The sequence below is a fragment of the Orycteropus afer genome, unplaced genomic scaffold, assembly GCF_000298275.1.
Source record: "Orycteropus afer afer isolate SDZICR_OR568_19922 unplaced genomic scaffold, OryAfe1.0 scaffold00330, whole genome shotgun sequence".
NCBI classification, from domain to species: Eukaryota; Metazoa; Chordata; class Mammalia; order Tubulidentata; family Orycteropodidae; genus Orycteropus; species Orycteropus afer.
Window position 1 is genome coordinate 1177717 of NW_006921917.1, and position 17687 is coordinate 1195403.

The following is a 17687-nucleotide window of genomic DNA, read 5'->3' on the forward strand; positions in this document are numbered from 1 at the left end:
GGAAACCCAAGGAGGCGTCACTATGAGTTGTCAGAGTGTGGTTTAGGCATTAAATACTTCTGTCCATTCCATCTGTCCTTCCTGTCTTGTCTGTCGACTTACCTAACCTTCCTTCCTTCCTCCTATCCATTCATCCATCCATTCACCCACCCACCACCCACCCACCCATTCAGCTATCTTTCTGTCTGATCTTCTCTCTCACTCACATGCTCTCGCTTGCTTTTGCTCTCTTTCTCCTTCATTTGTGCAACAAAAATTTACTGAGGTTGCTCTGGGTTGAGTGTCCAGGATAAAAGGAGAAACACAGTCTTTGCCCTCGAGGAGCCACCCCAGTTGCCTGAGAGCACGCGTCCCACTTTGTGTAGGGCTTGCTAACGGGAGTGCTCCTCTGCCCCCTCTTAGATGGGGCCCGTGGAGAGTTCAGAGAGTGCTGTCAGCATGTGGCGGCATGGTGCCTGGCACCTGGCTCCCACCAGACGCCTGTTGCCGTCAAGTTCATTCTGACTCGTGGTGATCCCAGGTGTGTCAGAGTAGAACTGTGCTCCATAAGGTTTTCACTGGATGAGATTTTGGAAGTAGATTGCCAGGCCTTTCTTCTCTGGCTCCTCTGGGTAGACTGGAACTCACAACCTTTTGGTTACCAGCTGAGTGTGTTAACCGTTTATATTACCCAGGGATGCAAATGTGTGTTGAATTGAACCGACCTGAGAGTAGCAGATGGTTGGGTAATGTCAGGTTAGTGGGGGAGACTCAGAAAACTCAAGGAATGATGGGAGCTCAGGGTTGGTGATATGCATATATTAGAATAGGACGTAGGGGCCCTTTTCAATGGGTCCCTCTCATTGTTTTTTGGGTGGGGAGTGGGGTAGGGAGGCTGCCCCTCCTCCTGCCTCCCTGCTCCTTGTTACACCCCTAGGTCTGGAATCCATCCTAGCTGATTCCCAAGTATGGCTCCTTATCCTGGCCCCATGCTGGTCCCTTAGCCGTTGCTCTGCCCTCCCCTCACTCCCAGCCCCTCAGCTCCGGCCTGGGCCTAAGCAGTGGCCGCCGAGCAAGCTTAGCCACTTGACCTCTCTGTTCTCACAAAGCTGCCCTTTCCTTCCTCACTTGAAATCTGATAATGAAACTAATACCGAATATTTTTGCCTCTGAGAGAAGCAGGAGATAAACAGGAAGGCACGAGGGATTAAGGTGTCTATGAAGAAGGGGCTGGGAACAAGCCAGGAGCTGGGTGACACCTCTGTGTGCAGCTGACGGGTCCAGATGGGAGCTGCTTTGCCCAATGTATTTTTCCATTTGTGTTGAGAAAATAAAACAAAGAGAAAAGAAAACAAGCCATAAAATACTCTGCAGAAGTCTGAGTGTGGACATTTGCCACTTGATGTCCCCTTGACAGATCCAAGAAAGAAGGGAGGAGGGAAGGCAGCCCTGGCTTTTGATGTTCAGCTTCTGAGTTTCCTTTTGTGTGACCAGTTGTTTGGGAAGAGCCCTTTGCTGATGTAAGGTACATATGGAAGAGAGATCCCAGCGCTGGCTTTCCCTTTGGGGTGAGTGGGGAAGGGGGACTCAGAGGCTGGGCCCAGCACACTGGGGGATGCAGGCCTGACAGAGGAGGAGATGGGTACCATCTGCCTCCAAGAAGGACCAGAAGATGCTGCTCCTGGGGTTGCCTTTTATACAAGGGAGCCCTGAGGAAGTAAGATTGGGTGATCCTTCCAGGTCCCTGCCCCAGGCAGGTATGCCAAGCACTCCAACTCATGCTTATAGGAAAGATCCAGATTCTGGCTGTAGTCCAGGCCCAGCTGTGACTTCTGGTGATACGGGTCCTTTTTGCTGGGGCAGTGGACCAGGAGCAGAAGACCTGGGCTCTTCTTGTCTTGTGGCCACCCTACCATAGCCCCTCAGTTATTGGCTCCGTTGTCCTAGGCTGGACTGGTTATTTAACCTCTCCAAGCATCTGCAGACACACACACACACACACACACACACAGACACCATCCCCCTTGTTCTGGTTCCCTAGTGCCGCTCTGACAAGTATACACCACCAATGGGATGGCCTTAACAAACAGGAGTTTACTCTTACAATTTGGAGACTTCAAGTCTGAGTTCAGAGTGCCGGGTTCTAGGGGCTGGGTGAAAGCCCCTCAACCTTGGGGTCCAGCTCTGCCTCCTGCTCCTGGCCCAGTGAAGGTAGGGGTGTTTCTTCACTCAGACAGCTGCTGGCTGCTGAGGTGGACAAGCCCAAGGTTGAAAGTAAAAAAAGGCACAGTCCCGATGTTACCAAACCACACGGCAGGCCATTAATTGAAGTCCATTGTAAGTCCCAAAGTCGGCAGAGCATGGCAGAGGCTGTTGAACAATGACTCGGCTACATGCAGGGTCCAAGTGTGCCATATGCTAGAGACCATTCCCAAAGCTGCTTCTTATATACAGGAAGCAGACCATATGCCCAAAGCAGCTACTCAGATGCTTGTGGTAGATCCCACCATGGAGTTGATTGCCATTCTCATCATGGGGAATAACTACCACCAGCTGCTCAGCCACTCAACCAGGCCCAGCCGAGTTGACACACAAACTTCACCAGCACACCTCTTGTCTATCTGGGTGAACCCAAAGAGATAATGAATGTGGTACATCCTTTGTGCCAGACGGCAGGCTGCATCGGAAGGGTCTTTCTTTGTAACTGGCTGACCTCAGCTCCAAGGGCTGGAGGTGCCGAGAAACCCTTGATGAGACTCTTGGGAGATATTCTCTGGCCTACTTTGGCTTCTAACTGCATCCGGGCTTCAGGGCGTGAGCTGAGACTCTCATATACTCACATGGTGCCTTCTCTAATGCCACATTCAACCCTACTTGTGAAATGACTAACAAGTGAGAAATTTGGATGATGACTCTCAGAAGAGCATTTAAAGAAGCTTAGCATAATGTTAGAAAAATTAAAGAGGCAAGTGATTTTTTTTTTAACTGATTCTTTTTTTTTTTTTTTTAATTGTGATTTAGGTGAAAGTTTACAGAGCAAATTCACTTTCCATACAGCAGTTCACATACGCTTTGTCTCATGACATTGACTACAATTTACCCCAATGCAACGCTCCCCTCCCACTTCTTTCCAATAATTACCTCTTCCCTGGGTCCATCCCTCCATGCACTTCTGCCCCCTGAGCTGTCTCCCTGTGCATAAGCAGCCCTTCTTTCTCCCATGATTGTTCTCTCCATGGAGTGTATCTACTAAAGAGGAAAGTGATTTTTAAAGTCACAAATAAAAATAATAAATATGAAACTGATTAAAATGTTTGCAGCTTATATGGTAGAAAAGACAAATGGTTTTTATCTGTCGTATATAAGAACACTCAAAACCAAAAAAAGAAAAAACAAATTGACTGCTATCAAGTTGATTCTGACTTATAGAGACCCCCATTGGGTTCCCAAGGCCATAAATCTTTATAAAAGCAGAAGCCCCCATCTTTCTCCTGCAGGGCAGCTGGGGGGCTTGAAACCTTTTGGTTAGTAGCTCAATGCTTTCACCATGGCACCACCACAGTGCCTTTGTTGTTGTTGTTGTGTGCCGTCGAGTTGGCCCCGACTCATAGCGACCCCTCCTTGGGTTTCCGAGGCAGTATCACTACGGAAGTAGATTGCCCCATCTTCCTTCCGAGGAGTGGCTGCTGGGTTTAAACCGCCTTCAGCTGAGCAGTCAAGTGCCTTAGCCACTATGCTACCAGAGCTCCTAGAGTGCCTTTACCAATAGTAGAAAGCTGGAAACAACCTAATTGCCGGCTCTGTTGTTGTTGTTGTCAGCTCCTGTCAAGTTGCCCTCCAACTTATGATGACCTCACGCATAATGGAACCTGACTGTTGTGATTTGCAGGGTTTTCATTGGTTGACTTTTGAAAGTAAATCATTAGGCCTTTCTTCCTAGTCTGTCTTAGTCTGGAAGCTCTGCTGCAACATGTTCAGCCTCATAGCAGTACACAAGCCTCCAGTGACACATGAGTGGTGGCTGCAGTGGGGTAGCTGGCCTGGAATCGAACCCAGACCTATCACAGGAAAGGCGAGAATTCTATCGCTGCCTCCTGGGAAGCTGTTTTGGTTACTTTGTGCTCTTCTAACAGAAATGTACCACAAATGGGATGGCTTGAGCAAACAGGTTTATTCTCTTACAGTTTTGGAGGCTAGAAGTCCAAGTTCAAAGTGCCAGCTGTAGGGGCTGGGTGAAGGCCCTTCGTTCGACCTTGGGTTTCACCTCTAACTCTTGCTCCAGGCGTCCTGAAGCTGGAGGCGTCTCTTCATTCAGGCAGATGCTGGCTGCTGAGGTGAACAAGCTCAAGGTCGACAAGCAAAATGACATAGTCCTAACATTACTAAACAACACAGAAGGCCACTAGTTCAAGTCCAGAGACAGTCCCAAGATTGACAGGAAACATGGCAGGCTGCTGAATGAAGACTCGGCTACATGCACGGTCTGAGTGTGCCAAAAAGCTGCTGAGACCCTTCTCAAAACTTCTTATATACTGGAAGGTAACCACAGCCCTAAGGCAGCTACTCAGCTGCTCCGGTAGATAACACCATGGAGCTGATTACCAATTTCATCACGAGAATAACAACATCCAGCTGCCCAGCCACTCAAAACCAGGCTCATCCAAGTTGACGCACAATCTTAAGTAATTTTAAATGCATCCAATGGACTCCCAGGAGCCCACAATGTATAACTACACAGTGGGGTACTAGACAACCTTTAAGAATCATGAAGAGTGTTATTTGACATTCACAAATGTTCGTCATGATGGAAAGGCAGGCTGCAAAACTAGATGTCCAAGTATTTTAGTGAGAAAGAACCAGGAGCTTCACAGAGGATCACAGTTAATCCAGGCCTGAAGGAAAGACCTCAGGGTCGGCAGTGGTTGGTGGAAATAGGATGTGACTTTTTTTTTAATGTTTATACTTTTGTTTTTCAAGCTTAGGGGATTAAGTTTGTATTTCTTTATAAATGAAATAAAATGTGACTTTGAAAACAAACTTAAAATAAAAACAGGGCAAACCATGTTGCAGAGTGGGCAGGGTCAGGGCAGACAAAAGCTGGACTTACCTGGAGTTTGAAGTGCAAGGAAGATGGGCAGGTAACTAGGCAGGTAACCAGGCAGGTAACCAACCAGATACAGGGTAGCTGTGAGCAGCCAGGGTGAGCCAAAGAGACTGTACAACCACAGAAAGGCGCTAGATGAGGCCCTATGCCAGTCCCATGCTGGGTGTCTGGGGACCCCATGGCTGAGGTAAACAAGTGAGGCTGGCAGGGTGGGGCTGGGCAGTGACATTGAAACCAACATTGGAGGATGAGAAGGATGAGTCCAGGTGAAGAGGATGGTGGGGAGAAGGGAGTTCCAGGAGGAAAGGAACATCATGTGCACAGCCACAAGGGGATGGGTGAGGGGTCCTTACACATAGCACTTTTAGGACCTAAAAAGGTTTGGTGCACTGAGCTTTGGTTAAGGGTGACGGAAATACTTGGAAACAGATAATGGTGATAGTTGGACAGACAACATGATGAACACAGTTAACATCGCTGAATTTTATGTGTGAAGAATGTTGAAATGGCAAATGTTTCATCACATTTATTGTTGTTAGTTACCGTTGACTTGATTCTGACTCATGGTGACCGAGTGTGCAGAGTATAACTGTGCTCCACAGAGTTTTCAAGATGGACCTTTTGGAAGCAAATTGCCAGGCCTTTCTTCCAAGGTACCTCTAGGTGGACACAGACATCCAGCATTTTGGTTATCAGCCAAGTGTGTTGACCATTTGCACCACTAGGGACTCCAGAAGGGAGGGACACCATCAGAAACCAGAAGAGTGTGGTGCTGAGAAGGACAGAGACCAGAGCCAGGCATTGGATGGGCATCCACGTGGTGGGAAAATCGTTCCAAGTTGATGTTGGAAGGGAAGATGGTGCTGATGGTGCCAGAGGCCTCAGTGGGTGAGCAGGAGGGAGAAGGGAGTATAGTCTCATGGCCTAAGCCTCAAAGAAGTGAGGAGTGTACACAAGGGTAGAGCTAAATGCCTTGTGTATTGGTTTCCTAGGGCTGCTGTAACAAAGTACCACAAAGGGGGTGGCCCTAAGTGACAGAAATGTATCGTCTCACAGTTCTGGAGGCTTTGTTGTTACTAGGTGCCATTGAGTCATAGCATAGCAACCCTACGCACAGCAGAATGAAACACTGCCCCGTCTTGTGTCAGCCTCACAATTCTTGCTAAACCTGAGCCCATCATTGCAGCCACTGTGTCAATCCACCTTGTTGAGGGCCTTCCCCTTCTTCGTTGACCCTCCACCTTACCAAGCTTGATATCCTTCTCCAGGGAATGGTTCCTTCTGACAATATAACCAAAGTAGGTAAGACGAAGTCTGGTCATTCTCTATTCTAAGGAGCATTCCAAATGCACCTCTTCTAGGACAGATGTGTTAGTCCTTTTAACAGACTGTGGTACTCTTAGCATTCTTCACCAACACCACAACTCAAAAGCATCAAGCCTTCTTTGGTCTTCCTTATTCATTGTCCAGCTCTTGCATGCATATGAGGCAATTGAAAATACCATGGCTTGGGTTAGGCACACCTTAGTGCTCAAGGAGACATCTTGGCTCTTCAGCACTTGAAAGAGGTCTTTTGCAGCAGATTTGTCCATGCAGTATGTCGCCTGATGTCTTGACTGTTGCTTCCATTGGTGTTGATTGTAGAATCAAGTAATATGAAGTCCTTGACAACTTCAATCTTTTTTCTGTTTATCATGAAGCTGTTTATTGGACCAGTTGTGAGTGTTTTTGTTTCCTTTATATTGAGATGTAATTCATACTGCAGACTGTAGTCTTTAATCTTCATCAGTAAGTGCTTCAAGTCATCCTCACTTTCAGCAAGCAAAGTTGTGTCATCTGTGTATCGCAGGTTGTTAAGGAGTCTTCCTCCAATCCTGATGCCACGTTCTTCTTCATATAATCTGGAGGCTACAAGTCGAAATTCAGTATGTCAGCAGGGCCGCGTTCCTTCCGAAGACTCTAGGGGTTCCCTCCTTGTCTCTCCCAGCTTCTGGCAGCCCTGACGTTCCTTGGTGTGTAGATGCCTCTTCACATCACTGTCCTCCCTGTCTGCGTGTCAGTTTCTATGCCTTTTTTCCTCTTTGGAGTGGGACCTACCTTCCTCCAATATGACCTCATTAACTTAACTGATAACATCTTCAAAAACCTTTTTTTCCAAACAAGGTCACATTCATAGGTACTAGGGGTTAGGACTTCAGTGTATTTTTGAGGGGGACACAATTCAGTCCCTAGCACCTTGGAAGTAGTATTTGTAACAAGGATGGTGCCAGCATCACCTCTCATCTTTGAGGTGTGTGTGTGTGCCCCCCCCATCTGAGGACTAACAGGTTTGAGGTAAATTAATAATTTCCGTTTGAGAGGGAAGCAGAAGGCACAGGTATGGTTCAGGTACTGCTGACTGTTCAATAAATGGGTGTTGAAGCCAAAAAAAAAAACCTCACTGCCGTCGAGTCAGATCCAACTCATAGCGACTCCTCCTTGGGTTTCCAAGGCGGTATCACTACAGAAGTAGATTGCCTAATCTTCCTTCTGAGGAACGGCTGGTGGGTTTGAACCACCAGACTTCTGGTTAGCAGTCAAATGACTTACGCGCTACGCAACCAGAGCCCCCATTGAGGCTAATAAAACAAACAAACAAAAAAAACTCACTGCCCTAGAGTCAATTTCAATTCATAGCCACCCTCCTTGGGTTTCTGAGGCAGTATCACTACAGAAGTAGATTGCCCAATGTTTCTTCCAATTGAGGCCAATAGTGAAAGTCAAATACAACTAGACTGCTTCAGTAGGTCCAGCAGTGGAGTGGAGGAGTGAGTAGAGGGGAGACAGTCACTTGACCCTCATGGGTACCTGCCCTTCCAGTGTCCTTGTCCCTGCTGATGGTCTCTCTCTCTCTCTTCCTCTGCAGCCTGTAACTGCAACCTTCATGCCCGGCGCTGTCGCTTCAACATGGAGCTCTATAAACTTTCAGGGCGCAAGAGCGGGGGCGTCTGCCTCAACTGCCGCCACAATACGGCTGGCCGCCACTGCCACTACTGCAAGGAGGGCTACTACCGTGACATGGGCAAGCCCATCACCCACCGGAAGGCCTGCAAAGGTAGGCGGTGCTTGGGGTTGGCCAAGGGGGTTGGGCATTGCCCCCAAACCCTGGGGCCTTGTGAACACCACTCCACCTTCCGTTTCCTCTCTCCTCCTCCATTTCTATTTCCTTTTGCTAGTCCTCATGTAGGAGCTCATATACAGATCAACGAAGACTGAGCAATTACACCCACACCCACACCCACACCCACACAGCCGGCCTGGTATTTGGAGGTGCAAACCAAAACAAAGGGGCAATGGAGAAACAGCTCAAAGGAGAAGGTGTGATACCTGCGAGGGTGCTGGGCTCCGGCCTCTCTGCTGCGACTTCCCCTCCCCCTCACGGGCTTCTCATCCGCACAGGTGTGCTGCATACCAGAGGAGCCGGAGTCATGTTCACCAGGCTTAGTGTGGGGACAAAGGACTCTCTTTTACCAAACCCATGCAGACATACTTCTTTGGATGTGTGCGCAACCCCCCTCCCCACAGACACCCACACTTGCAGTGAGGTCGGCAGCTTCAGGGCATGGGGTGGCAGAAGGAACATTTAATCCATCTGCAAATAGGTTTACTTCTCAGGACAAAAAAATTATAAGGAGACGGGAGACTCTATTTTCATTCACTGAAGCAAGCACTAACTAATGTTTTAACTTTCTGCTGTTTGTTTTTCTCCCACCAACAAAAATGAAGCAAGGGTCAGATGACTCAGAGGCGCTGATGGAATGCCAGGGAGTATGGTGATGTTGAGGGGTGAGAAAGGTCCCCGAGTGGCGCAGACAATTTGTGCTTGACCACTAACCTAAAGGTTGGCTGTTCAAACCCACCTGGTGGTGCCAAAGAAAGTTCTGCTGACATGCCTCTAAAGATTTCAACCAGGAAACCCTGTGGAATAGTTCTCTGTAACACACGGGCTCACCATGAATTGGAATCAACTTATTGGCAGTGGGTTTGGGGTTTGTTTGTTTTTTGGGGGGAGGTGTGAGAAGTGGGGCTTCCCACCCCACATCAGCTTTTGGGAATTCCAAGAGCCAGGGCTCTCCTGTGCAAAATGTGCCAAGGGCCAGGGCGTGCTGTGAGCATGACTTCCCAAGATGGCACTTACCTCAGAGAGGTCTTAGGCCACACCCAGCATGGATGGGGGATGAAGACTTGGAGTCATGTAGACGCTGACATAGGCAGGATACATGCTGGGACAAAATTACGCCCAGGTATTGAGTGGCAGAATTTTTGCCTTACATGCAGGAGACCTGGGTTTGATTGCTGGCCAAGGCCCCCCCTGTGTGGTTGTCACCTGTCTATCAGCGGAAGCTTAGGTGTTCCTATGATGCTTGAGCAAGTTTCAGTGGAGCTTCTAGACTAAGACTAGGAAGAAAGGTCTGGTGATCTACTTCTGAAATTTAGTTAGTGAAAACCCTATGGATCACAGCAGATGACTGACCAGTACAGTGCTGGAAGATGAGCCCTCTGGGTTGGAAGACACTGCAAAGGGGCTGCAACAATGGACGCAAACATGCCAGTGACCACTGATGATGGACAGCACAGGACTAGGCAGCATTTTGTTCTGTTATGCACCGTGTTGACATGAGTCGGGGGCCAGCTGGACCACAGCTAATAACAACAAGGCTGAGCTGCAGCAGATAAACCCTTAGCTTAGCCTTTGGATGAAACAGAGTATCATCTTCTTAACAAGAAGCCCACCCAGAGGGGGAGAGCATTTGTGTGCAGGGCCCTCTACATATTTCATGGGGCCCAGTGCAAAATTATTAAGAATGTGAAGATAGTGACAGCAGAGCTGAAACCAAGTGTGTGCCTTTCTAAGCCTGAGACCCTGTGCGCCTGCACATACCACCCACCCGTCTCTGCCCTGTGCGTGTGGGACACTTTTCCCAGTAGAACCAGGTCCCCAGTCTTTCCTCCAGGAGAAAGCCCTTCAATTCAAAATGAACAGGAGATGACTAGGGTGGCTCCCAGGAGACTAGCAAGCTCCCCTTCCACATCTGTGGACTCCAGGCTGCCTCTGCTGGTTGAAAAGAGAAGTCTGAGCATCAAGGTAGCCAGCTTCCTTTTGCTGGTTTCCAAGAGGAACAGATTCAGGCATGGGAGGATGTGGTCTTATTTTATTCCTTCAACTGCTGTGGCCAGCCTAGGTGGCTGGATCTTCCTTCCCAATCCTTGGACAGCAGCTGCCCCAGCTTTGGTGGGAATGCTGGGAGAAGAACCCACAGGAGAGGAGAACCTAAAGATGGGTTTTTCCAGGACACCCCTGCATCTCTGTCTAGAAATGTTGCAGGAAAGGGTGGGACCCTCAGTCCTACCTGGCTGGTGAGGAAAGACAGTACTTCCAGGCTCCTGCCACCTGATTGGTGAAGAAAAATACTACCTGACAACACTGATTGGGTGAGGAAAAGCATTGCCTGAAAGGCCCTGCTATCTAATTGGTGATTAAAAAAAAAAAAGAATGGCCTGAAAAGTCCTGCCATCTGATTGGTGAAGAAAGCCATCTCCTGAAAATTATAGATCTTCCCTTTCAGCTCTTCCTTGCTCTGATGTCACCACCTTAGAGGATGTGGGAACACTCCCTACCTAACAGAGACTTTGAGAGCTTGACTGGAGAAGGTCAGACTCTGGCCAGGGGATGTGTTCCCTGGAGATCTTCAGGCAGGGACTCTCCATCACTCTCCGTCACAATGTCCTCTGCTGTGCCTTTCCATGGCCACATGGTTTAAGGGAATGCCTCCTTTGGTGGAAGAATTTTGGCTCCAGCATCTTGGTTTCCATCGTAAAGGTGATTTTCTCTCAGAGCCTTCCAAAATCTTGTGGAAATGGGGCAGGCCCAGGCCTGAGCTCCATTGGATTATCCTCAGGGAATCACATTTAGGACCTCAGGTGAAAGCTGTACCTCTTTGCTCTGTTTTAGATAAATTTCACAGGGGAACTGGGACAACTGGCAGTGGCTCTGGACTCAAGTTGGCAGTTGACTTGATGATGCTTGGGAATGGTCACAGGCCGTTTTTACCTCCTGACTTCCCAGAGCCTGGGAGGCCAGGGTGGGGGCTGAGGCCACCCATACACTGCTGGAGATTGGCTGGCTCAGGACCTTGTTAAGTTTAGAGCTGGGCTGGACCCAGACAAGAACAGTTCGAAGCAAGGGCATTAGATTGCAAACGTTAGTATGCAGTCCCCCAGTTAGGAAGTTTCATAGCAACAAATTTGTTGGGTTCTTTCTCCCCTAGTTTATACCCAAATGGGGCTGGCGGTGCTGGCGCGTACAAAGGGCTGTAATAAACATGCCCAGGGAACAGGCGGCTGCACTCTCCGGCTATTCAGCATGATTTCACAGCGCTGGGAAGGCCTCATTATGGCGTGGGCCGTCCTCCTATACCAAGTCAGAGGAGATAAATTCTCCCTTTTCTCCGCAGAATGGTTTGTGAATGATACTCGTCCTGGAATCTGTCAAAAGAGAGGTTTTGTTTACCATTTGTCTTCTTTATGGACTTTGGAGGCTCTTTTTCTTTAGAGCTGCCATTGAAGATGTGGCCATTTAACCATTTCAGCCATGTCTCCATTGATAACCATATTAATCTATCATCCTCCCAAACCATCTGTGATGGATAAAGACATTCCAGGAGTGTCCCGTGAGCTGAATTGCGATGAGAATGAAGAAATTAACCACTGCATCCAGGACCCATTGTACGAAGGGCTCGCGTTCCGTCCCACTGAGCAGCTTGCTTCTCGCAGGCCCTGCCCTGCCCTGCCCCCTTCAAGTCTACAGTTAACAGAGCAGAATGAAGGCGGATGAAAAGATGCCTGAGTCCCAAGAAGATTCAGTCAATGGCAGTAGCATGTGATTGCCGACTTCGTCTTTGCCAATGTGTGCTCCCCTCTCATCCCTTACTTCTGGCAGATCTGCCGGGGGTTGGGGTGGGAAGGACATGAGCCCCTAGCTCGCCTCCTGTGGCTCCGTGAACCCTGGTGGCAGCATCCCATGCCTTGTTCATTCTTGCAGTCTTGACCTTCGCTTCATAGCGTGGTCAGCACATTTGCCTCTAACTTGCACAGTCGTTCTCAGTCCTGGCTGCACACTGACTGGGGAGATTTAAAAATACTGATACCTGGAGTCCAACCCTGCCCCCAGCTTTACTTCATAGTCCAGGTGAGAGCTGGGCACTGGTAATTTTAAAAGCTCCCCAGCTGATTCTAACGTAGAGCCAAGGTTGAGAATCACAATAGTTGAAGAGTAAGAAATGGAAGATACTGAGTTGTTCTTGGTGGTGTTGATAAAGGGAAGAGATTTGAGAGAAGAGATTTATTAGCAATGGATTTGAATGTTTTTATGACTCTGTTGGTGAAAACCAGGATGTTTACAATTTTAAGTCTTATGGGACAGGGCTGGGAGCTTGGCTAGTGCAGCCTGATATTACAGGGTCCAGATCAGGGCATAGGGTCTGATACTTACCACTGTACATACACTGTATTGTGTATGTACATCTAAGTGTGTGTGTGTGTGTGTGTGTCTGGTTTATGCCCATGTATGTGTGGTATGCTCATGCATGTGCGTATATGGTGTGCATGCATATGTGTATACATGTGTATGTACATGAGGGCATGTGTGTATGTGTGTGCAAGTGTCTCTATACATGCATGTGTGTGCACGTGTGGTGCGTGCACATTCACGTATGAGGTGTACATGTGCATGTGTGCATATATGTGCATGTATGTATTTGGTCATTTGAGGGTTTAGATATAACACAGGTAAATACCTGACACTCCCCAGCCTGGCCTTCCTGACTCCAAAGTAGTTCAAGTACAACCTAGAAAAGCCTCAAAGCCTCAGTAAGGTCCTTTCATGTTGGGAGGCTTGCCACATTTCCATTGCCTTCATAACTTTTTGGAGCTGTAGAGAAAAGCCCTGGTCGTCTTAAGCAGGAGGGTATTCAGTGGCTGGAGCAGCTCCCAGCTTAGAGGACAGAGACCATGACTGCAGGGATAGACTCCATTATGGTGCCATTAAGACCAGAAGCCATGGAAGCAAGAAAGCAATGCCTCAGACCCTGCAATTAGAAGAAAAATTCCCAGTGGAGGAGTGCAGCTCCAGCTGCCACCTATGTTGGGGCATTTTTCCCTGCACCTTTGGGAACGTCTGAGTCAATACCTTGCTCTTCAGATTTGACTCCATGGTTAAAGCCTATAGGGTGTTAGGCAAGTCACATGACCTCTCTAGACTTCAGTCTCTTCATCTGTAAAATTATATCCAGATTTCGAATATCCAAGGCCCTCCAACTTTGACTCCCCACATTTTGCATGCTCTTTTTGCATATTTAAAATTCTGCGGGTCCCTGGTACAACAGGACCGTTTCTCATAGCAGTGAAGGGTTTGATCTGATAACCTGGAAAAGCTGGGAGAGCAGGAAATCAGTGGAGGTTGTATTGTTCCATGGTCGTCACAAATGAAGAGACTCACCCCACGTTGTCACTGCTCTGAATCAGAATCCTCTGGGCCCAGTCCTGTGGCTCAGTCCCTAGGCATCTGGGGCCAGGGTCTTCCTCTCCCTGAGCATCATCCAGTCTCTTCACCTCATCCCCTCTCATGAGACCCTCTCATCCCCTAGATCCCACAGAGACAGTCCCAGAGGATCTGGGGCCCCTTGCACTGAGCAGAAGAGCCTCCCGATCCTTGAGCTCCCCCCAGTTAATGCGGAGCCAGGGTCAGCGCCAGAGTGCTGAGGTCACTTTCACTTGGGAACTAGTGCCATGAGGGTGGTGGCTGCAAGGAGAGCACAGCTCAGCCCCAGTGAACAGACTCAGGGGGGATAGCTTTTCAACTTGGAGTTACTCAGACTAGAGTTCAAGTTCCACTTCTGGGCAAATGACCTACTCCTGGGAGCCTCTGTTTTCTCACGTGAAACTGGAGATGATAAACAGGTCCGCCTGCCTCCTAAGGTTATGGTGCTGACTAAACAGGATGGTGTAGGAGAAGTTTCTGGGCTTTTATCATCACACGTCCTCCCTAAGTGTTACTTGCTATTGTTATTCATTCAGATAGAGGAAAACAATGCAATAACCATTCCATACTGTCCCACCATTGATTGCCAGCATAGACACAAAATGGGGACAATTCCCATGCTTGGGAGAACTGCCACCTGACCCCTCTCATTGGGGCTCAGTCATAGTGTGCACTTTGAGGCGCTTCCCACAGGACCAGGCAGGGCCTGGGGATTTGCCCTCACACTGTTGCATACTCTTGACAAAGGATGTACACATTTTGGCACAAAAATGACAAATGAGTTGGACAGCAGAGATGTGAGCCCTGCAGCTGCTCCTGTAGGCTCCGGCAGAGGTGGGAATGGGCCGGAGTTGCTATACAGTCCAACATGGCTCTGAGAAGGGCGAGGTGGTGTCTGAGTAGCTCCCTGACCAGCCTGGGGTATGAAGCCAGATGCAGAGGCTGGAGCTGCCCCCCACTGTCCTGCTATATAAGGCCCAGGCACTCTGGCACCTCACACAGTGGTGTGTCCAGTTCTGCCCCACCCCAAGCCTGTGTAGACACACACACATGCATACACACATAAGCATGTACAAAGACATGTCACACATATACAGACATCCACACATACACACACGCCTATGGACGTGTACACATACAATCACCACATGCACAAACACAAACACACCACCCATGTAAATACACACAGATATACAGACACGCACCCACACACATAACCCCCTCCACGCACAGACACACACACATCCCCATACACACAGACTGAGAGACGCAGACACATGCACACCTAGATACACACAGCGTCTGACTATGGGAACCATCTGGATGACCTGTGGCTTTTGCCTCAGCTGTGAAACAGGTGCAGGAAGACTCTAGTTAACTAGATCACTGAGGGTCAAATAACCCAGACTGGGATTACAGGCTCCACCCCCTTCACTTCCTGCTGTCTGCACCTTGATCCAAAAGTGGCAGGGGACAGGAGAGGTCATGCAACTTGAAACATTTATTCTTTTGTGCCTCGTTAGCAACTGCTAGGGGAAAAAAACATGGCTGCGGAGGAGGTTGACACGGACAGCTGACGTGAAGTGTGTGGATTATTTGTGGATTTACATTATCCTTTCGCGCTCATTAGCATGGAGGATTGAGGAGTGGAGAGCGTTACGTAGTTGAGGTTGCAGATGATCTAGGCTATGAGGGGATTATCTTTCCCGCTTGCCCCCCTCACTCCTCCCTCCAGATGCACAGTTAATTGAAATGGCTGTTTTTCCCCATGGAAAGGATAGCAGCTCTGCCCTGAGTTATGTCTAAACTGGTAAAGAGACAGTTTATTCATTGATTCAGCAGATATTATTGAGCACCTTCTGTATGCTGTGTTGCGGGGGTTACAGTGGTGACGAAAACAGACATGTTTTCTTGGGGCTTGCTTATTTACTGGTGGGAGGTTGGCAATAAAGAAGGAAGAGAATAATATCAAGAAGATAGTTATAGATTGTAGTGAGTTACGTGACCTGAAGGAAATAAACAGGGTGGAAGGAGAGAGGCTGTATGAGTTGGTCAGGGAGGACCTTTGAGGAGAGGGCACTTGAGGTAAGAGCCAGAGTGTGAGGATCAAACAGCCATAAGGAAGCTGAGGGAGGAACATTCTAGGCAGAGGGACTAACAAGCGTGAAAGTCTGGAAGCAGAAGGGCCTGGTGGGCCCTTGGTCTGAAGGGAGGCGAGATGGGGAGAGGGTGTCTGAAGTTGGAGAGAGGGCAAGGTCAGCTCCTTGGGCCTGGAGAAGAGGTGGGGCTCGATTCTAAAAGCAGTGGAAGCCACTGGAGGACTTTAAGAAGAGGAGTGACATGAGGGACGTTGTCTGGCTTACTTCTGTAAGATAAACCACAGATGGGGAGAAAAGTTTTTGCAAACAATATGTAGGACAAAGGGCTTGAATCCGGAATATCTAAGCCAGTTGCCGTGGAGTTGAATCTGACTCATGGAGGCCCCATGGGTGTCAGAGCAGAACTGTGCTCCATAGGAATTTCAGTGGCTGATTTCTTCCAGGCTGAGCCTTTCTTCCAAGGAGCTCGGGTGGTGAAGTGGGTAAGGCATTTAGCTGCTAATCAGAAGGTCAGTGGTTCAAACCCACCGGCTGTTCCATGGGAGAAAGATGAAGTGGTCTACTTCCATAAAGATTTACAGCCTTAGAAACCCAGTGGGGGTCACTGTGTATTGGAATCAACGTGATGGCAGTGAGTTTGGTTTCAGCTTTAGTCCTTTCTTCCAGGTACCTCTGGGTGGACTCGTCTCCAACCTGCTTGTTAGCAGGTCAGTGCATGAACCGTTTGTCACACTCAGAGACTTCAGAATATATAAAGAACTTTCAAAGTTCAATAGTAAGAAAATAAACAACACAGTTAGAAATGGGCAAAGTACTTGACCAGGCACTTCACCAAAGATCTATGAATGGCAGATGAATACACGAAACATCATTTGTTCTTAGGGACATGCAAATTAAAACCACAGTAAGACACCAGTCCACACCTACTAGAATGTGTAAAATGAAAAGTACTGACATTTCCAAGCGCTGGTGGACAATTCATAGTTGCCCTTTAATGTTATGTAGTGCAGTGTTATGCCCTCATTTTGAAATGATTGAACCAACCCCTACTTGCAACAAATTCTTCATCACAATCACCTTCACTTGCTGCACATGCAACATTTAAGTCATTGAAAAGGCTTTGAGCCTTTTCTTGCATTAACCCACCACCATCAAGTCAATTCTGACTCATAGTGACCCTGGAGCACAGAGTAGAACTTCTCCATACAGTTTCCAAGGCTATAAATCTTTTTGGAAGCACACTGCCTCATCTTTCTCCCACAGAGCAGCTGGTGGGTTTGAACCACCAACCTTTTGGTAAGCAGTCTAATGCTTTAACCACTGTGCCAATGCTAAATAAGAACCGTATGCACCTGTTCCAACTCACCTACAAATTCAGCTTAAAGACACACTTAGGAACAGATCTCTTTTGTAACCTGGGGACTGCCTGTATTCATGCAAAAACCTGTTTATAGCAACATTATTCATAATTGCCAGAATCTGGAAACAACTCAAATGTCTATCAGCAATACAGATAAATGAACTGTTGATTCACCCAACAACATGGATGATCTTAAATGCATTATGCTGAGGGAAAGAGACCAGTCTTAAAAGGTTACTTATTGTACGATTCCATTTAAAAGACAGTCTGTAAAAGGCAAATGGTGCAAACGGTTAACATGCTGTATAGATAACTTAAAGACTGGAAGTTTGAGTCCCCCAGAAGCACTTTGGGAAAAAGGCTTGCTGATCTACTTTGAAAAAATTAGCCACTGAGGCATTGAGGAAGAGAAAGACTTAGAGAGCTATGTGGGAAGTACAGACAACAAAGATGAACCCTTTTGCACATATAATACGACGTGCTCAGTGAAGGCAAACACGGGTATATGGGTGGATAGATGGGTGGACAGGCTGAAATATTAGATAGCTATATGAAGTGGAGAGTGCA

The 17687-nt window shown here is 48.1% G+C and overlaps 1 protein-coding gene across 1 annotated transcript in view; it reads left to right on the forward strand.

Annotated features, from left to right (window-relative positions):
- Positions 1-17687, forward strand: part of NTN1 (netrin 1) — a 247906-nt gene that overhangs the window by 152516 nt on the left and 77703 nt on the right. The window contains exon 2 of the mRNA XM_007952342.1: positions 7989-8177. Coding sequence (XP_007950533.1) covers positions 7989-8177 — 189 coding nt within the window. The remainder of the gene's footprint in view (positions 1-7988; positions 8178-17687) is intronic.